The sequence below is a fragment of the Drosophila erecta genome, unplaced genomic scaffold (genome assembly GCF_003286155.1).
Source record: "Drosophila erecta strain 14021-0224.00,06,07 unplaced genomic scaffold, DereRS2 tig00000021-arrow-pilon, whole genome shotgun sequence".
NCBI classification, from domain to species: domain Eukaryota; kingdom Metazoa; phylum Arthropoda; class Insecta; order Diptera; family Drosophilidae; genus Drosophila; species Drosophila erecta.
Window position 1 is genome coordinate 3264608 of NW_020825198.1, and position 20003 is coordinate 3284610.

General features: G+C 44.2%; 7 protein-coding genes across 15 annotated transcripts; 4 read left to right on the forward strand and 3 right to left on the reverse strand.

Annotated features, from left to right (window-relative positions):
• Positions 1 to 132: 132 nt before the first annotated feature.
• On the forward strand, positions 133 to 1843 carry LOC6543759 (protein-cysteine N-palmitoyltransferase Rasp). Its single transcript, XM_001971317.3, has one exon. The coding sequence runs from the start codon at positions 197 to 199 to the stop codon at positions 1697 to 1699; it is 1503 nt and encodes a 500-aa protein (XP_001971353.1). The 5' UTR covers positions 133 to 196; the 3' UTR covers positions 1700 to 1843.
• Positions 1788 to 3108, reverse strand: LOC6543760. The gene has a single exon (XM_001971318.3). The coding sequence runs from the start codon at positions 3050 to 3052 to the stop codon at positions 1886 to 1888; it is 1167 nt and encodes a 388-aa protein (XP_001971354.1). The 5' UTR covers positions 3053 to 3108; the 3' UTR covers positions 1788 to 1885.
• A 19-nt stretch (positions 3109 to 3127) lies between these two features.
• LOC6543761 (cell death-inducing p53-target protein 1) lies at positions 3128 to 7278 on the forward strand. Of its 2 annotated transcripts, none has more exons than XM_015158205.2 (3): positions 3128 to 3223; positions 6143 to 6466; positions 6532 to 7278. In XM_015158205.2, the coding sequence occupies exons 2-3, from the start codon at positions 6180 to 6182 to the stop codon at positions 6635 to 6637; spliced, it is 393 nt and encodes a 130-aa protein (XP_015013691.1). In that variant the 5' UTR covers positions 3128 to 3223; positions 6143 to 6179; the 3' UTR covers positions 6638 to 7278. The 2 variants fall into 2 exon arrangements, with proteins under 2 accessions (XP_015013691.1, XP_001971355.1); XM_001971319.3 differs by having other exon boundaries at positions 3129 to 3256.
• Positions 7279 to 7961: 683 nt separating this feature from the next.
• On the reverse strand, positions 7962 to 11739 carry LOC6543762 (WD repeat domain phosphoinositide-interacting protein 2). Of its 7 annotated transcripts, none has more exons than XM_001971320.3 (6): positions 11462 to 11737; positions 11074 to 11171; positions 10015 to 10782; positions 9215 to 9358; positions 8702 to 8829; positions 7962 to 8599 (listed from the first exon to the last, which is right to left on the reverse strand). In XM_001971320.3, exons 2-6 carry the CDS (start codon positions 11142 to 11144, stop codon positions 8403 to 8405), a joined length of 1308 nt encoding a protein of 435 aa, XP_001971356.1. In that variant the 5' UTR covers positions 11145 to 11171; positions 11462 to 11737; the 3' UTR covers positions 7962 to 8402. The 7 variants fall into 7 exon arrangements, with proteins under 7 accessions (XP_001971356.1, XP_015013460.1, XP_015013459.1 ...); XM_015157974.2 differs by having other exon boundaries at positions 9215 to 9373; XM_015157973.2 differs by having other exon boundaries at positions 8324 to 8620; positions 9215 to 9373; positions 11462 to 11738.
• A 263-nt stretch (positions 11740 to 12002) lies between these two features.
• On the forward strand, positions 12003 to 15265 carry LOC6543763 (steroid hormone receptor ERR2). 2 transcript variants are annotated; one of them, XM_001971321.3, is made up of 3 exons: positions 12003 to 12545; positions 13586 to 14144; positions 14201 to 15265. In XM_001971321.3, the coding sequence occupies exons 2-3, from the start codon at positions 13599 to 13601 to the stop codon at positions 15110 to 15112; spliced, it is 1458 nt and encodes a 485-aa protein (XP_001971357.2). In that variant the 5' UTR covers positions 12003 to 12545; positions 13586 to 13598; the 3' UTR covers positions 15113 to 15265. The 2 variants fall into 2 exon arrangements, with proteins under 2 accessions (XP_001971357.2, XP_026833630.1); XM_026977829.1 differs by lacking the exon at positions 12003 to 12545 and adding an exon at positions 12993 to 13106.
• On the reverse strand, positions 15250 to 17801 carry LOC6543764 (UDP-glucuronic acid decarboxylase 1). Its single transcript, XM_001971322.3, has 3 exons — positions 17010 to 17801; positions 16767 to 16948; positions 15250 to 16474 (listed from the first exon to the last, which is right to left on the reverse strand). The coding sequence occupies exons 1-3, from the start codon at positions 17650 to 17652 to the stop codon at positions 15974 to 15976; spliced, it is 1326 nt and encodes a 441-aa protein (XP_001971358.1). The 5' UTR covers positions 17653 to 17801; the 3' UTR covers positions 15250 to 15973.
• Positions 17802 to 18042: 241 nt separating this feature from the next.
• Positions 18043 to 19922, forward strand: LOC6543800 (probable G-protein coupled receptor Mth-like 7). The gene is made up of 6 exons (XM_001971323.3): positions 18043 to 18565; positions 18614 to 18761; positions 18921 to 19097; positions 19164 to 19415; positions 19478 to 19658; positions 19724 to 19922. Exons 1-6 carry the CDS (start codon positions 18062 to 18064, stop codon positions 19920 to 19922), a joined length of 1461 nt encoding a protein of 486 aa, XP_001971359.3. The 5' UTR covers positions 18043 to 18061.
• Positions 19923 to 20003: the final 81 nt, after the last annotated feature.

Sequence of the window (20003 nt, forward strand, 5' to 3'; positions counted from 1 at the left end):
ATTGGTTAATTAAAAACAACCAAAAATTAATACTTGATTTTAATGGGTACAATTTATAACGACATGAGAGAAATCCAATCAAAATGCAGGTACTCTTCTCCAGCAAGCGTATAAAAATATCGATATTTTCACCGATTCTTCACATCTCTAGCGCAATCTTTTCCCGGAATGAAGACTCCAACTGCGTGGTCTAGTGATGTCCAGGCTACCAGATCGAACTTTGCTTACCCGCTGCGAGATTTTTGTCTACTTCGGCGTTTATATAGTGTATATAGTTGTGGGCTTGTACAAGATCTATGGACTACGGGATCATATTGCCAAGGAGGCAAAGTTTCAGTTTCCGGAGGGCTGGAGTTTCTATCCTTTGTCGCAGCGGCATCGGGATGACAGCAACGACGAGCTGGAGAACTTTGGAGACTTTATCGTCAGCTTTTGGCCCTTCTACTTGCTGCATGCGGGCGTCCAAGGAGTCATACGCTGGAAATGTCCGCGCCTTCAGTGTCTGGGATTCATCGGCGTCTGTGCCCTGGCTCTTAGTGTAAATCTAGACTGGTCATCGATGGTACTACTAGGCACACTGATAGTCAGCTACTACCTCGTTTCCCTGCTCACACTAAAGTACCTTGTGTGGCTCTTGTCCGCCGGTTGGATACTGTGCATCAATGTGATGCAGAAAAATGGCTGGTGGACAAATCGCGTTGGTTACACGGAATACGTTCTGATGATTGTCACCATGTCCTGGAGTGTGCTTCGTGGCTGCAGCTATTCTCTGTCCAGGATGGGGGCTAAACAGGAGGATCTAAGGAGATACAGCCTCATTCAGTATCTGGGCTACGCCATGTACTTTCCCTGTCTGACCTATGGGCCGATCATCAGCTACCAGAGGTTCGCAGCGCGGAGGGACGATGAAAAGCAGAACTGGCTGGGATTTGTCGGAGGAGTCCTGCGCAGCGCCATATGGTGGTTGGTTATGCAGTGCGCCCTCCATTATTTCTACATACATTACATGTCGCGGGATGTGCGCATGGTGGAGATGATGGACTCGGTCTTTTGGCAGCACTCCGCCGGCTACTTCATGGGCCAGTTCTTTTTCCTGTACTACGCGGTGACATACGGATTGGGAATAGCTTTTGCTGTGCAGGATGGAATCCCAGCGCCCAATAGACCTCGTTGCATCGGACGCATCCACTTCTACTCGGACATGTGGAAATACTTCGATGAGGGCCTGTACGAATTCCTTTTTCAGAACATTTACGCAGAGCTGTGTAGCAAGCGATCTTCGGCAGCGGCCAAGTTCGGCGCCACCGCCTGGACTTTCGCCTTTGTGTTCGTCTGGCATGGATGCTACACCTATGTGCTCATCTGGAGCATTCTGAACTTCCTCTGCCTGGCAGCAGAGAAGGTGTTTAAGACGTTTACCTCGATGCCGGAGTACCAGCGATGGACACAGCGTCATCTGGGAGCCGTGGGTGCTCAGCGGTTGTACGCCATGCTGGCCACCCAGCTCTTTATTCCGGCGGCCTTCTCAAATGTCTACTTTATCGGTGGACAGGAGATTGGTGACTTCCTGATGCGCGGCGCCTACCTCAGTGGAGTGGGCAACTACTTGGCCCTGTGCTTCTGCAGCTATTGTTTTTTTCAATGCTCTGAGTTGCTCCTAACCAAGTCGGATGGTCGCTCCAAGTCAAAAACTTATTAACCTCGCCAAAAGTCTGTATAGATTTACGTAAAAACTGACTACTTATGAACAAAGTTGTATTACAACATGGCTTTAGAATTAAGTTATTACAAAACAATTGTTTACTTAATTTTCACTTTAATAATTAAAAAAAACATATTCATAGAATATACAGGAGCTTTCAATAAACTCTTCTCCAGTATCCTTCTAGTCCAGCCACCTGGTTTGCGTACAAGTGGACTGAAAGTTGTCGGGGAAGAGTTCATCCATTATTTCGTCGCAGGTCTGGGTGTGCTGCGTGTTGTACAGACCATCTGGCCAGTGGGTTTGGGTTTGAATGTGGGACAGTCCCAGTTCCTCGAACAATTCGTCGCAGGTCTGGGTGTACATGTGGGCGAAGGTTTGTAAGTCAAACATAGGTTCAGTTCCTGGATACGCGGGGAAATGGTTTTCGACCGGAACAGGCTCTTGTTCCTCTGCGAAATCGTCGGTCATCGTTCCTATATCGCCTCTGGTGTCGGGCGTTTGGGTTTCTATATCGCGCAACAAGGGCGCCAGCACTTCGTTCCTTATTTCATTCAGATCGTCCTCCTCCGTTTGTGTTTCCATATCCAGTTTCTGGGATGACATCTCTAGCGCATAAGGCACATCCATAATGGGCAGAAAACAAAGAATATGTTCCTCTGGAGCCGGTATATCAGTGGCTAGCTCCAGTGTGGAGGGGATATGGGCTTCTGGATTGACTATTCCAGCAGATACTTCTGTAACCTCCGCCAAACTGGATGGCAGATTGTTCATATACTCCTCTGAAGGAGTTAAATCACTGCCTGCTTTCAAACTGTAGGAGGTGAAGGAATCTGTAGGAACCGGAATTGGCTCTGGGTTCAGCTTCCTCCATATGGCCAGCGAGGGAATGGGAACCTTGCCGGATTCATGCTGCACCAGGTGCTTCTTGCGCCGCATGTGAGTCCGTAGGCCAGCCTTGCTGTTGTAGGTCAGTTCACACACGGGACACTTGTGTTCTGAGCACTGATGCTTCTCCAGATGGTGTTGCAGCAGGAATTTCTGGCCGCACTCCTGGCACTTGTGGTTCTTGTCTAGGTGGCTCTTCTGGTAGTGCTGTCGCAGCAGTCGTAAGCTGGTGAAGCTGCGGGCTCCCTTGGTGGTCACATGGTAGATGCACTTTTCCACCGGGCAATGGAAGGCAATGATTGCTCCAATATGCGCGGGTGGGATCACCTCCTGGTGCCGCTGGCGCAGGTGAAGTTGGTAGTGACTGAGGTTGCCAAAAACCAGGCCGGGACATTTCTCGCACCTGTGCTCCCGCACGGGCATTAACTCGCGAATATCCGGCGTGTGTTTTTCGCAGTGCATGTCGATGACAGCTCTGTTGTTTTTAAACAATAAACAGTACGCAATCGATACAATATCAATCGAAATCTATCGATTACCTTACTCCGGTATTTCTGAACAATACCTGTAGCGGTCACTCTGCCACGAGAAATTTATTATTATAACGTATCGCTCTCGGTTGCAAAATACGAGGTAACGGTCGCCTTCGAAAGAATATTTGTGCAGGTTCGACAAGCTAATAATAACAACCAAATACGGCCAGAAAAAAAAAAACGGTCTAAAACTTATTTAGATAAAACTCAAAATCAAATTAAAGTGGGCCCTTGTGTGTGCACTTATACTCATACCGAGATGTACATACCTACGTGTGCGTGCGAATAAAAGTACATTATAATTAAGCGCAAATAAAATCGTGCTATTTTTCTGTGGTTATATGTGTTATATGGTGCAATCTATGGCATGGCGAAGTGTGATAATATCAAGATATTTAATTACCATCGAATGCAACAAGCAGCTCCAACTGAGCAATCCAATCCACCCACACCAACACACACACCTGTAAACTCATTGGCTTTTGCTCTTGTGTTTGCCACGCCCCCCGCGTCCTTGCCGCCCACAGAAGTGGTTATTTTTGGCGCGACTACGTCATCTGTGGCATCTGATTCGGCCGAAAACATCTGGCAGTGCGAAAGATATTGTGTAGAATACACATCATCCAAAGCAACTTCATCATCATCATGATCATCAGTGAATGGCGGGCTGGGTTTTCAATTCGGTTCCGTTCCAAAAAGCGATCTTAAAAGGGCGTCTCCAAGGTCGTCCAAACTCAAATCCAGTTCTATCTACAAAGAGTGTTTACATTCCATGGTAATTGTGCGCAATTTCACCACAATTTACCTACAAAATGTCTTCAATTAATCCATTTTCTGGTTTACCCGCAATCGTAGTTGGGTTTACGTTATTTTGTTGGATAAATACGCCTCGTGGGCCTAAAGTTCGATTCATGATTTAGGCATACGGCAGAGAAGTAAACGAAAATGCTGCCTGAAATTAACACAAAGGCTAAAATTAAATACATATTAAGGCGTTTTTTAAATCTCTTCTGATCGCTTCGAGTGGCAGACCTTGTACGCACAGACGTACACAGCTGAATATTCTAATTTATTGTATACTCTTCTAAAAAGAAGCATCAATTTGGTAGGAAGGTTGCTCTGTACACGTTGCTCGGCTTTTTGGATATTTTCGAAATTGTTTTCGACTATGTAAATAAGCGGCATATGACGATGGGACAAAGAGGGGGGATTATCTTATCTGTTTATAAGATCGGTTTGTTTGGGTATTATTCAGCATTAGGCTTTGCAGTCTTTATTCATTTATAAAGCTCTTTATCCCATTTTTCATCCCAGCTGCATTCCTTATTAAAATTTGATAAGATAGTCAGGAAAAACAAGTTAAACCTCGACTGCCGACATATATTAACTATTTTAACTACCAAAGGGAATTAGTTGGTGTCAGCACTAAACTCTGTGAGTTTAAGATCGCTTGGTCCAAAATCGCCAGACTATCGCATGTTGAAAGCGAAGATTCATACGAGCTGAGAAGATAATGAATGCCTGAAAGCATGATGTAATCGCTGCGGTTGCACATAGGATGGATTTATGGGGGGATGGATTTCTAGTGTCTCAAAGTTTCAATTTATTTTCCAATTAATGCCAGCCGCCGCATTTAACTGGTTTCAATGCCTATGGCAATCTCTGGGAATTCGACTGGTAAATGGGCGAGTTTAAGTAGAACCTGGACGCCAGCGGATGCTAATTGCATTAACGAATTTGCTTCGATCGAGTGTAAACCAAATCGAAGCCGATTCAGCTGAGATCAATGCATATCGCCCACATACGTCATCGTACTCGTATATCTGAAGTATCTGTGGATATTTCCGCCAAGTGCAGCAGGTTTTAGCCGTTCGTTGGCGTTCTGGCCAAGACCAACACATCTGGTTATCTGACTTGGCCATATCTACTTCCGCCTGGCCTGCAGCTATGTGCTTCAGATATCTATGTATATCTGTGTGCAGTAGCTCCCTGAACGAATGGTGAAAGTTGGCGCAGTTTGGAATTGGATGAGGGGCAGGTCATTATACTCCAGGTCCAAAAGTTGAGCGCCTGTCGTCTGATCGTCAGACATGTAAAAACGATTGCTCAATTGCTTTGGCAATTGTCGTCATACGAATACAATTGCCATATCTTATCCGAATTTCCACCGAAAACTCCGATTGTTGCTCCCAGTTTTGCATGTCTACTGACAATCCCTTTATGGAATTTCAATTGGTAATTGCTTTGGGACCGCCAGCAGATTCTTTAGCTCGGTTGCTACACGGAAAACGAATATTTCGACGAGATTTTATTGAATAACTATTAGGCTTCCTGATTTGTATACTGTGATTTAAGCTTATGCCCAGTTTATACCTTTCTTAGTTTTAGCCTTATCATTAGGTTTAAATCGATTATAGCTTGATTCCGCATAGGGTATATGCATGTGAAGCATGTTTTGAGATCTCTCTATGCGGATTTGCTCCCCAATAGATTCGAATGCGTGCCAAATGAGCGAAAGTGACTCATGGCGCCGTGGATGGATGGGAATGAGATTCTGACCATTGGGCTCTGTGCTATTTTAAGCGTCCATTTTTTTTAATTAACTTAGTTCTTGTTGTTTACCTTTCTGAATGTGTAACATTCAGTTTGATTTTTGCACATTTTATCAGCAATTCGCTAAAAACGGATTTGATTTTGATTTTATAACTTATACAATCTTCACGTCATATCTACATACATACATGTGTACATTACGCCAGGAATGTACATATATGTAGCCACATAAACAAAAAGCAAAGGCAATTTCTTATTGCGTAAATAGCTGTGGAATTGTTTTTAAGCGCGGAACTCCCAACGGGCTTGCTGCTGATAATAAAAATAAAACGATAAAAAGCCAAAAAAAAGGATAAGAAAATTGATTAAATTAAAATTTGATTAAAGTTGCTTTTAAAATGTGAATGCCTTATTCAAATTTAAATTGTAGCCGTTTTTATTAACCATCAATGGGTTTTCCTTGCAGATTTTTAACCGCCAAGTGCATTTACTAGCCTAGCAATATGAGTAAACCTGGCAGTGCTCCTCCGCAGTTCACCTATGTGCCGCCCCCTTCGGCCCCGCCCTCTTACCAGGAGGCGGTGGGCGGGGTGAAACCCGTGGGTCCATATACGCCAGTGGTGGCGCCCGCAACCAACGCAAATACCACAATTGTGACCACGGTTGTGCCCATTAGTCGCACTTCGACGCACATGATCTGTCCATCGTGCCATGCCGAGATCGAGACGACCACGCGCACCGAGCCCGGAATGATTGCCTACTTGTCCGGATTTTTGATTGCCCTGTTCGGGTGAGTTTTGACTGAGTTTCTGCTTTCCGAAGGACATCCAACTAATGCGATTTTTCCATTCTTAGTTGCTGGCTGGGATGCTGCCTAATACCTTGCTGCATCGACGACTGCATGGATGTGCATCACTCGTGCCCCAACTGCCGCGCATATTTGGGGCGATACCGTCGATAGGATCGATTGAATGAGCAGGTCCAGCGGTTCCGTGGTGTAGATTGATTACTTTAAGCAAGCGTTTTTGCCTTTATTTATTTAATTGTAGTAATGTCATTTGGATTCCACAGCGAAGGCAGATGGAAAGAGCCAAGGCTTCCCTTAATCTAACGCTAACTCGCTAAATTGCTCCGCCGTTTTTCATTTTGGTTCGCAAAATCCTTAATTGTTTCGTGTATGTTTCTGCCACGCTAAAGATAGTAATACATTAAAATATCCAGCGCTTCGCAGACAGGACAGCCACTACAAAAACTTAAATAATAAATCCGCCTTTCTACGTACCCATATATGTATGTACTACCCTGATTACGAGCACAAAAGTCGCTTGTACGTCCATTTTGAAGAACAGGCCCTTTAATATTTGCACAAATTGTAAATCTTTTGAAGACCATCTTAGGTTTTTCGCACATTGTTTGATGAATAAATGGCTTAGAATGTAGTCAAAAAGACAAAATACAACATATTTTTGTAACAAAACGTAAATGTCTTCAGCAAAAGTGCATATTGTGCATACTATGGAAGTTAATCTCCCTAATAATTAATCATGAAATCTATATAATTGACTCTTCATTTTTAAATAAACTGGAAAATGTCACCAAAGATATCAAGTGTTTTGTTTATAATACTGAATACCTAAAATATTTGGAAATATTATATAGAAAAAATAAATTAATTAAAAACGGCCCCTGTGCCAAATTCCACCGTTCCTATATCGGCCCTAATTTGACACAGATTCAAAAGTGTACTATTTCCCCTGCACCAGTGTTGAAAAACAGAATTTTGTCGGCAACTTTAAAATGATCCCTTAAATATTTCGAAAACTTTGTTCCTGCGAAGCAAAAAATAGGTAAATAAAGGGAAATAATATTATAATATTTTTTTAAGCCGAAATGGCACCCACAAACAAATTTTAATTCAAATAATTTATTGAATACAATAAAGTAGCGTATGAGTTTCGTTTGTAAACTGTTTTCATTTTAAATATTATGTTCTAAAATATTTGACTTTGTACAAAATATATTCTATTCATATATGCCGAAAATTGTTCCTCCATTGCACACTCCGATTTTTTGAATTTTTTTTTCACTCTTGCTTGTCGCATGCTGAATGTTTAATTTTAAATTGAAGATTTAATATATGTAGTTGTGGTGCATGTGCTTAATCCGATATATTTCGATATGATTAAACAATATCTAGGCGAGAACTTTACATACAAATCGAGTTCGGTGGATTGTCAAGGGATGAGGGCGCGAGGACTGGTGAAATAAGAATATATGCGTGGAAATAAAACTAATTTGCAAAGGCCGTTTATTATATATAAAAAGCTGGCAACTCAAATATCAAAGCGAATCTGTAAATCCGTTTAAATGATTAATTAACAACTAACTTAGGAGTGTATGACAAAAGCATTTTGCATTCCAATGGCAGCGCCAGGAACGGGGACTTAAAACTAAAAAAATGTTTTGGGTAGGGAGAGGCGGTACAAAGGAATATTGGCTGGTACAAAACGAGGAAGAATCATCGCTGACAATATTAAGAGCTAAATTAAGTCTATGACCTATTTATTTACTTAAATACGCTTGACGCCACAGAGCCACCGTCGTTAAATCATCACCGCCGCCGTCAAGCATCATTGCAATCACTTTAGCATCATCGTCCTTATTACTTTGAGGAGTGAGTTTCGTTTACCATCTCTGCATCTCTCGTATTTGATCATTGTCCTTGTCTAAGCTGAGGAAGGTCCCACAGGATCGTCACCCTTCACGGCCGACGCATAGGAGCCACTTGGTTTGTCACCACCACCGGAAACAGAAACAGACGATTTGCCATCACTGCCACTTCCACCAGTGCCTGCTCCGACTGCACCAGCACTGCTCGGCGGAACTCCAGCTGCTCCGCCAATGCTCACACCACTGTTCAGGCCTAGAGTTTGAGGTGAATCAACTAGAGAATTTGTTTCGATTGTGGGTTTGGTTGGGATGTGTGTAAGTGTGAAGTGTGTGCGAGAAGCGAACAGTTAAGCACCTTTGATATCCATGGCATAGTGATCCTCCAGCCGCAGGTCGTGCCTCTTTATTAGCTGACACTCTGCGCCCTCGACGGTGGGAATGGAGTACACGTACAAGTACCCATCCTGCGAGGCAATCAGCAGTCTGCAAAGGCAACCGAAAGAAGGGTTAGATATAACTTCATATTGAACCGAGGATAATCCATTTTCAGTTCAATTTGCTTTCATTTTCACTCACAATTTAATATTATAAACAACATAATATTAACTTAGTTACTCTTGCAAAGACTTTTTTCATCTCTGTATATTTAACTACATTTCAACGGGATATTAACCGAAGAAGATAAAGTAGGTAGGATAAATACTTTCTCAGATCAAGGGCATTGGTTTCCAAAACTCATAAACCCCACCTAAGGTATTCAGCTTGAATAGAATGGAAATTTGTGGAATTCCTTCCCAGCTAGGTAGAATTTTATGACTGTTTTTCTTTGCAAATTGAACTGAATATGGAACGACGATCAGAGACTCACCTCAGCTGCTTTTGTATCGTAGTAATGGCGCACATCCTGCGCACTCCCGCCTCCGGCAAAGTGACCGAAGCGAAGGCACGGCCTTGGCTAAACACGTCGGTCACCTGCGTGGGCAGGTAGCTGGTGACCGTTTTGCTCAAGAATCTAAAAAACGAGTAACTTGCATGAGAGAGTAGATTTGGTGAGTGGTTGAGTTGTTGTTGTTGAGGTGGTTGGTTGGTACGTGTTTGGTGGATTCGCAAAATGAAAGAAAAGAAAAATAGATAAATGTCAAGTGCCACACGAGAAATAGGAGAAAAATCAAAAATTCATAAGTCCTACGCAAAAAAGATACTTTGATCTGTGCCCGATTTCAAAATCGCTGTTTAGGATTATGGTGGCTATTCTGTATTGGCATTTTCGTTCTCTTGCTTGACTGATTTGATTTTAGACACAAGGCATTTGGTGTAAAAACGGGTTCGTTTAAAAAAGTTTGAAATGAGAGGACAAATTTACATATGAATGAGTCCGTTTGGTTAATGAAAATAATAGTTGAAATGCATCCAGAACAATTGTAATATTACTATACCAAATGCGAACAAAATTCTTTGAATTGAACAGATGTGACATTCAATATTAATAATTTGACGAAAGCCATTGATGATTGCGTATGGGTTTGGTTTCAAACATAGGAGTCGGGAGGTAAAAGCGATTATGTACAGAACACCCACACCTTAATAGTTGACCATAAGTCTTAACTGCATCGAGCAGAAAGTACAACAATCTACAAGAGCTACAAATCCGAATCCAACACCGCTTACCCCATCCAGTCGTCACTCGACTGCTTTCCGCCATGTCCTTCGGCCGTTTCCGTGGCACTGCGATCGAGCCGGAAGATGTGAACCGTCTCAGTGTTGGAGCTGGACACCAGATACTCGGCGCACGTGCTAAACGAGAGCGAAACGATGGACACACAGCGCTTTAATCCCCGTCGCAGTTCAAAGAGGCGACTGCCATCCTGGGAGCTGAAGACTCGGATCACCGTGCCGCGCTCACTGGCGGTGGCTATCTCCGTGCCCGAGGGACTAAAGGCCAAAGCCGCCAGAGGTGTGTCGTGTGCGGGTATCATGGTCTTGGCGTGCAAGTTGATGGCATCAAAGATTTGTACCTCGCCAGCAGTAACGCTACCCGGATAGGCCAGATAGCAGTTCTCCGAGGACGAGGAGAGGGCACAAAGACCCTGCGGATTACAAGGTGTATCGCGTATGGTGTGCACCACCTTCATGTCCTGGATGTTGTGGATATACAATGACTCTTCCAGGCATACAATCAATCGCTCGCGATTGAGCTTCACCGCCAGTATTGTGTTTGCATACGAGTAGTTGCAGATCTCGCTCTGCTTCTTAAAGTGGCACACCTTGAGCTTGCGAGGAGCCCGTTGCGAAACTATAGCCACTAGGGAACTCTCGAACAGGCGCTCAATGAGGAACAGCTCGTCGCTCTTCGTGTGGTAGATCTTGTCCATCGTGGAGTCCACGGAGCCCAGGCTGTACAGACTGTAGCCTCCACTGGTGGCCACGGCCAGGGAACTGAAAGGGTGGAAAATGTGAATGGGTATGCCAGTAATATGTGGAGCAAAAACATTTAATTCGCTTCGAAGAAACTATGACTCATTCAGTGCTAAGTTTATAAACTATTACAAGTCAATATAAATAATAAGTTAACTTTGCCTGACGCAGATAATTACTATTTGTAGAGATAATTATCTAATCGACATTAGCAAAAGTAGAACATATACATATGTATATATAACTGGCAGAATGGCAAACTGTGCGTTTGCGTTCACCGATTCCCTTTAGCGAATGTGCCCTGTAACTTACGTTATATTCTGGTTGAAGTTGACGAAAACTTCGCCCGCATCCACATCGGTGCGCCCGAGCAGGCTCATCATGGTTTCTGTGTGGGAGGGGCTGGGGTCCTGCAACAGATTGGGCGTTAATCGTTAGCTATCATAGTCGACTACTCGGCCAGAGAAATGGCCCGATCTCCCGATTTACCGATGGCGCATTACGGAATGTCGAGTGGCGCAAACAAAGCGTGGGCCAAAGCAATAAATATACATATGTTATTAAATACAATAACAAACTCTGCACGAGTGTGTGTACTTTTTGGGGCTGCTGATAAAAGCAACAACAACAAACAAAACACACACACACACACACTTGCTTGCGAAATGTACATACGTGACTGGGATTCGTTTATTTGTACCTTTTTTAACGGTTACACCTCTGCCTCGGCCTATCAATATTCGCAGGACACCGTTGTTGACTTGTGGTTGGTTTCAAGGTGTATATTTAACTGAATCCACGTAATGTTTAATGATATTTGGATTTCTTGTCGCGCAATTGTTTTTGCTCTGTTTTGCACACACACGTACACACACCAGCTCCCACACAAAGACAAGTTGGACAGCAACAGAGCAGAGCGAGCCAGGGAGTGCGAGTCGAAGGTAGAGTTGCATTCGCCAGTGCTGGAAAGGGCTGCGCCTATTCCTGAGCTGGTTACACTGGAGGAAATCATTCACTTGCCTTCAAGATTCGCATTTACCACCGAGCTAACAAAGTAACGAAACTGGTGTCATTTCCATATTGTGACTAATATTTAAACTATAAATAACCATATAGATAATTTTCATACTCGACGTCAAAAAAAGCAAATGATAAAATATATTACTGGAAAAGTAAAATAAAACAAGAATAACTTTGAAATCAAATATCAGATAGTAGCACGTTTTATAGGGAACCACAGAGCTTGAGCACGAACCAGCAGCGTCTGCATCCCTGGCTAGGTGTTCAGTGCTTGCCAGCCCTGGTTACGTCTGGTTCACCAAAAAAAAAATAAAATTACATTTCAATCTTTCCAATATGCAAATATCTGCGCGCAAACCAGCGAGAACCGAATGCACACACTAGAGAACCCCAGCATAATGTGACTTGTGTTCGCGCAGAGTGACGTTTCGTGCCTTGCCCGAGTGCCAAAACCAAATCCAAATCCAGACGCACAAAATCGATGCAGATGCTGTCTGCATCGCTCGCACATTCTCATAGAAAGTGCAACTGAATCCGATGGTCGACAGAAGCCACGATGCCCAGCAATAGAAACCGTGTAAATGGCCAGTGAATAAACAATAAAGACTTGCACATCGAAAAATGCAGACAAACTATAACCGAAGCAATAACAAGGTGCTCAAATCGGACCAAAACAAGTACATGCAAACGGTCGAGGAGGCCGATTTGTATTGACGTTGTTAAAGTGAAGCTGATTACACAAAAGATCCTCAGAACGATTTTATGTAAGTATGTAAACAGAGGCGGACAGGCCCACCTTGGGTCGCAATCACAATCTCCTGGCATCGGCTTCCCTTGGGCTGATAAGAGCCGAGTGCTTAGTGCTGCTTATCTTTCATCTGCAACCTGGCTGATGTCGCCCGCCGTCTACTTACTACACCACTACTGCCCCCCATTGTCTGTGCCAGCGCGCGTTTTATACCCTGCCAAGGGGTTGCCCGGGTGCAGTACCCCACAGACAGATTATGTATATGCCACCATAGACTAAATATAGTCTCGTGTTCAGTGCCTAGCTGATAGTGAGGTCAAGGCGCTGGCATTCCAATTGGTTGCCAGTGAGAAGGGTATTTAAGCTTCGCTTTCACCACTGTCCCTATCCGATTTTAATTTACTTCGCTTTTGCCTAATCAATGTCAGCACTGTGCGTCGTGATTTGTAGTACCTTTAGCTGGAAGGTACTCCACGCACAGTACTGCTATCGCACTCCCGGTGCTCGGTTCAGTTTTCCGCTCAGTTCTATCCCGTACTTTTCCACGACCACCGATGAAGTTCTACGCGGGAGAAGGGTACGCTATACATTTGTGGATCGGGGATCGCAGTCCAATTGCACTGGGCGGACCTCCGTTTGTTTTGGTTTTTGCGCGGCTTAATTACAATTACATTTTGCATTCATTAAGAATTCCGTGACCAGGTTTCGTGCGACTAGCCAGCACTGTGGGCTCCACTTGGTAGACTCATTCATAAGTCCAGATAACAGCGTTGGCACGTCCAAGTACCTATTTTTAGAGGCTGGTTACCACTGTGCAGTGCGTTCTATTTGACATTAAACTAATGCGATCTTTATCGCGGTGATTTGGCGAAATTGAACGTTTTTCCCACATTTCAACTCTTTACATCTTAATTTTTCACCGCTTGGTGGGATGAAATCATTACTCTTAGATTTCTAAACCTTTATATGATCAATCACTTTTTGAAGTTCAAATAAAGAACTTTTAACTTTATGAAACATTGCTTATCTTATCCGTAACTCTTATTTCTCGCTCAGCCAAGGCCCGAATATGTCCGACGGCGTCAGTATCTTGCACATCAAACAGGAGGTGGACACTCCATCGGCATCCTGCTTCAGTCCTAGCTCCAAGTCAACGGCCACGCAGAGTGGCACAAACGGCCTGAAATCCTCGCCCTCGGTTTCGCCGGAAAGGCAGCTCTGCAGTTCGACGACCTCCCTATCCTGCGATTTGCACAACGTATCCCTCAGCAACGATGGCGATAGTCTGAAGGGAAGTGGTACAAGTGGTGGAAATGGCGGAGGAGGAGGTGGTGGTACGAGTGCTGGAAATGCGAGCAATGCAAGTGCCGGAACAGGATCGGGATCTGTCAGGGATGAGCTTCGTCGATTGTGTTTGGTTTGTGGCGATGTGGCCAGTGGGTTTCACTATGGTGTGGCCAGCTGCGAGGCTTGCAAAGCATTCTTTAAACGCACCATCCAAGGCAACATCGAATACACGTGTCCAGCGAACAATGAGTGCGAGATTAACAAACGGAGACGCAAGGCCTGCCAAGCGTGTCGATTCCAGAAGTGTCTACTAATGGGCATGCTTAAGGTAATTTCATAGTCCAGAGTTGAAGTTCCTAAATCCTAATTACTTTGCCTTTTCAGGAGGGTGTGCGTTTGGATCGAGTTCGTGGAGGGCGGCAGAAGTACCGGAGGAACCCTGTATCAAACTCTTACCAGACTATGCAGCTGCTCTACCAATCCAACACCACCTCGTTGTGCGATGTCAAGATCCTGGAGGTGCTCAACTCCTACGAGCCGGATGCTTTGAGCGTCCAAACGCCGTCGCCCCAAGTGCACACGACTAGCATTACTAATGATGAGGCCTCATCCTCCTCGGGCAGTATAAAGCTGGAGTCCAGCGTTGGAGTCACGCCCAATGGGACTTGCATTTTCCAGAACAACAATAACAATGATCCCAATGAGATACTAAGCGTCCTAAGTGATATTTACGATAAGGAACTAGTCAGCGTCATTGGCTGGGCCAAGCAGATACCTGGATTCATAGATCTGCCTCTTAACGACCAGATGAAGCTGCTACAGGTGTCGTGGGCAGAGATCCTGACTCTCCAACTAACCTTCCGGTCCCTGCCGTTCAATGGCAAGCTATGCTTCGCCACGGATGTCTGGATGGATGAGCATTTGGCCAAGGAGTGCGGTTATACGGAGTTCTACTACCACTGCGTCCAGATTGCACAGCGCATGGAGAGAATATCGCCACGGAGGGAGGAGTACTACTTGCTAAAGGCGCTCCTGCTGGCCAATTGTGACATCCTGCTGGATGATCAGAGTTCCCTGCGCGCATTTCGGGATACGATTCTCAATTCTCTAAACGATGTGGTCTACTTGCTGCGTCATTCTTCGGCTGTGTCACATCAGCAACAATTACTGCTCCTGCTGCCTTCGCTGCGGCAGGCGGATGATATCCTGCGAAGATTTTGGCGGGGAATCGCACGCGATGAAGTCATTACCATGAAGAAACTTTTCCTCGAGATGCTCGAGCCGCTGGCCAGGTGAAAAGGATTATGCGGGTGCCCAATCTAGTTGATCTAGCTGATAAGCAAAGGTGCAAATATAGTCGTAGGTTGGATGTATACTAGAATAGATTAAGCGTAGAATAAGCCATGTATATAGATAGTAAAATACTTGTCGGGTAAGATTAGTTCGCAGAGAAAAAACTCTTTTTAATGGTCTACCAACTACAGCAACTGAAAACCCTACTTATCTCTAGAATCGGGGAGTGCTTACAATGGATGAAGGCGCAGATAGGTGTTATGTGTCTGAAGTTCTGTCACAGTTCTTTAATAATTTGTTCAATTCTCACTGGTTCTGATATATGTATATGCCTAACCTTCTGATGAAACGTGGAAATTTGTTGGCTCTTTTTATATAGGAGAGTTGTATTAATACAATAGATTATACTGTTTCTTAGTGTCATGTAACCCATTCTGTTTCTATGTGGTACACTTGCGGACAGAATAATAGCACTGTACGTCCATAAACAATCAAAGTTTCGTAACTGATGTTTCCATACTCCCTAACCATCTTTATTCTTTGGAGTTTTTTCCCGTCAAGTCCTCATTAGATCAAAAATATGTTTGATTTTACGTTGATTTAGCTGTGTTTGCAACATATTTGGTTTTTATATTAATTAAACTATTTCAAATTAGATTTCCAAAATTCAGTGCTTTACATTTGTTCGCATTTGTACATCCCTTTTCCCAGTTCCCTACATAGGTTGATATATCGCAAAATTAACCATGACAAAGGGTTTTCCGTGGTCCTAAAGGCTTACAATTAGTGCTAACGATGGTCATATTTACATTTGCAGACTAGAGACGTTTCATCATCACCAATACGAGCTAGACCCACTTAGTGCTACGGTGTATGTGTATCAAAGTACTTGTTAGAGCTTTCCTGAAAGCGATCGCTACGCGCCAATTCGTTGCGGAAGTAGGAGATGGTCCGCTGGAGTCCAGTCTCTAGAGGAACCTTTGGCTCCCAGTGGAGGAACTGCCGGGCACGAGTTATGTCCGGTTTTCTGCGCTGCGGATCATCCTCCATGGCCTTTGATTGCTTTATCACACTGGGCCCGCCGACCAGTTGCTTTATGATTTCAGCGAATTCGCCGATTGTCTGCTCCACGGGATTGCCTAAATTAACTGGCTGTGTGTAGTTGGATGCCATTAAGGCTATCATTCCATCCACCAAATCCGAAACATACTGAAAGGAGCGCGTTTGTTTGCCATTTCCATATACCGTAATGGTTTCATTCCTCAGCGCCTGAAGTATAAAGTTCGACACTACTCGTCCATCGTTCATGTGCATCCTGGGTCCATAAGTGTTGAAGATACGCGCCACTCGCACTTGCACCTTCTCCTGCCGATACAGATACAATTAGAAGCAATCAGTTTGAGTGCCATTTGCAGGCAAAGATCGAAAAATATGGTCGGTGCTCGCGCTTGGAAAACTTATCTCGAGACAGTCATCCAAGAGGAACATCAATTAATGGCATTCCAATTTATATCATTTAATGCTCAACTAGCCATCGAAACAGGAAAGATCTGCCATATATCTGGATGCCAGCCAGTTTTTGTTTTTTTATTCACTTGACTTAGGAATGTGGCTTTCCAAAATGGTATTTATACATATATATTGTTAAGGATATTACCTGTTTAGCATACGCATAACTCAGCGTCTCCGAGACACGCTTTCCCTCGTCGTAGCAGGCCCTTGGCCCAATAGGATTTACATGGCCCCAGTACGTTTCCGGCTGCGGATGCACCGTGGGATCGCCGTACACTTCCGAAGTGCTGGCTATCAGAACCTTGGCCATCACGCGCTTGGCCAGGCCTTTTAAAGATATGCTCGTTAGGTATAGTCCTTTCTCGTGATTAAGTTTATAATTATTTACCCAGTACATTTATGGTGCCCATGGTGTTGGTCTTGATGGTCTTCACCGGATTGTACATGTAGTGAGGGGGCGAGGCAGGCGATGCCAAGTGATAGATCTCATCGATCTCGATGAAAAGCGGATTAACTATGTCGTGATGAATGAGCTCGAAGTTCTCGTGACCCAGCCAGTGTTCGACATTTCTCTTGCGTCCCGTAAAGAAATTGTCCACCACGATGACCTCGTGCCCCTGGACCATCAGATTGTCGACCAGATGGGAGCCCACGAAGCCAGCTCCACCGGTAATTAGTATGCGTTTGCGATTCTTGTAGTTCAGATATTTAACCTTCGCATACTTGCGAGGAGTACTGCTCTGGAGGCTACGAATTTGTTCCTCCAATCTGGCCAAATGTTCCCTTGTGCGTTGCAGTTCAGCCTTATGCTCCCGGATAAGAGAGCTCTGCTCCTCGTAGGCTATCTGAAGGCTCCTTTGCAGTGGACTCTCCGTGGGTGGCCATTTGGCCTGCACCTCCTCGCCACCGGAAACAGAAAGCGGGGGCTTGCCGCTTGGAAAAAGGCTGGCCAATCGGTAGAGGTAGACCAGGAGCAGGAGGACCAGCGAGATGGCTGCTACGATCTTCAGGCGCTTCTTGGTGGCGGTCATCGTCGTTCGTGGGTTATGTGTTGCGGGGCTCCAGTGCTTATCAGCAACTGATATCGCCACATTGCATTCTCGTCCGGCTTTGGAAACTATATAAACAATACAATTGCGTTATCAGGGGGTGTCAGAGTGGCCAGGTGGCTTTAGCTGAATCCTTAAATAAAATGATAGCCTAACGCCAGAGAAAAAGCTCCCGCCTAAATTTAAAATTAACTACAAATGCAGCGACAGGCGAACATTTCTATCTTGGATTACGAAATAATTAAATTTCTTGTATTCCGGCGCTTATTCCCTAACGAATATTTTCATTTTTAACGATAAACGTGTCAGCAGGGAGTTGTTTTCCCAACGAAAGCAAGCCTATATAATCTGCGAACCAAGAACATCGATCGGCAGTCGAGCAATAATTTTAATGGCAAATGTTGTAGGGCTCAACATGCGGCTTCCTACGGAGATTTTCTGTACAGTTCTGCTTTTAATTTTTACGAACCACTCAAACGCAGATATTCCAGACTGCAACTACTACGACACGGTCGATATCTCAAATGTTGAAAGACAAAACGATTCGTATTTATACGATGATATCCGAATTCCTGCCAGCCTCACTGGAGACTACGAGTACAAGCAGTATCGCGACCTATCGAGAGAGCCGGTTAAAAAGCATTTAAGGGCCTGCGTCTGCAGCCTGCGGCCCTGCATTCGAATCTGCTGCCCAGCCAAGTACATTTTGGCCAACGGAAAATGCGGTGATGGTCTCCAGGAGGAGCTCGCCCGGTACGAATCCTATATATACCTCACATCCATGAACCTAACGATAGATGAACGAGTACCACTCACCGAGATGACGATCATCAGAGATCACTTCTTGGCTTGTGATGAAATGATGCACCTCACGGATGAATATGACTACTTGGAGGTGAGTCCTTCAATACTTTAATAGTTTGGCCTAACAGTTTGGTTTTAGGATGGAACGCTCCGTATCTCCGATGATCGGTACATTGAAAAACAAGAGTACTGCCTGTATCCATATCAGTTTAATTCGGACTTTCCAAAGTCCATGTGGATAGTAGTGCATCGCTGCACAACTTACTTAACTCCCGGATCCAATGAAAGTAATGAAATTGATTATGATAATTATAATATAATTGAGTTATAGACAGTTGGTAATAACTCCCTTATTGGATTGCAAACTGCTGACTGCAATCTGCGTGTCCCTTGACAGTGCTTACAAATAATAAGCTGGTGTTATATTTTTATATTTTCTGTTGCAGTCCTAACGATATCACTGATATGCTATATTCTGACAATCGCCGTATATCTATACATCACGAAGCTGCGTAATGTGACTGGCAAGTGCATTATATCCAGCATCATTTCAAGGTTTATCCAGTTTTTGATCTGGTTACTAGATAATATTGGGGTATTGAACGGCATCTGCTCTCCGGCTGGTTAGTTATTGAATTCACATACGGGGGTGAAAGATTATTAAAAGTGATACCTTTGACTTCTCGCAGGTTACAGCTTGTACTTTTTCAGGTTGGCTTCCAATATCTGGCTCTTCGTCGTCAGCTACCATGTGTGGAAACGCTTGACGTCGCTCAGTCGAGACGATCCTACTTGTCGGTTCCAGCTGTACAGTGCCTTCGTCTGGACTACAGCCGCTTTAATGACAGGAATTAATTATATGGTTAATCTGATGTGGGAAAACGATCTCAGTAAGTGGAACTGGCTGCCTTTGGTCGGTTTCATTAAATGCTCGGTCAAAGGTAAACTTTCGAAGCGCCATCTTTTAAACCGTTACCAAGGTAACGTATTCTTTTCTATATAGAAACAGAATCCGGCTGGGTGTACATAAGTGGACCGTCGCTGGTTCTAAGCACTTTCAATGTCGCAATGTTCACAATGGCAGCCATTTACATCCGGAAAGTAAAAGGGGACATAAAGAAGTTCGCATACGAGGAGGAGGAGGAGGAGGGCAGGATAGGCTGCATCAACTTCGACAGCCAGACGTGAGTAATGCGTGATAAGTTTGGAACTCGGTAACCTAGTTATCCTTGCCGTATTATCAACACAGCTACCTGCGGTTTCTGCGACTGTCCGTCGTGATGGGCCTAACTTGGACCTTAAATGACATTCCGCAATCTGCGAGGTTGAACATCGTCTGGCGGCGGATCATGAATATAACCGACTATTATCACTGCGCGTTTGGAATAGTCATTTTCATTCTGCTTGTGCTGAAGCGCAGTACATTGACTCTATTAATGGAGTCTTAGGTTTTTAGCTCGTCTTCTCTAATATTAATTTTTAATAATTGCTCTGCTGTATTTTCTGTAAAAGAGAAATTCGTCTAATTT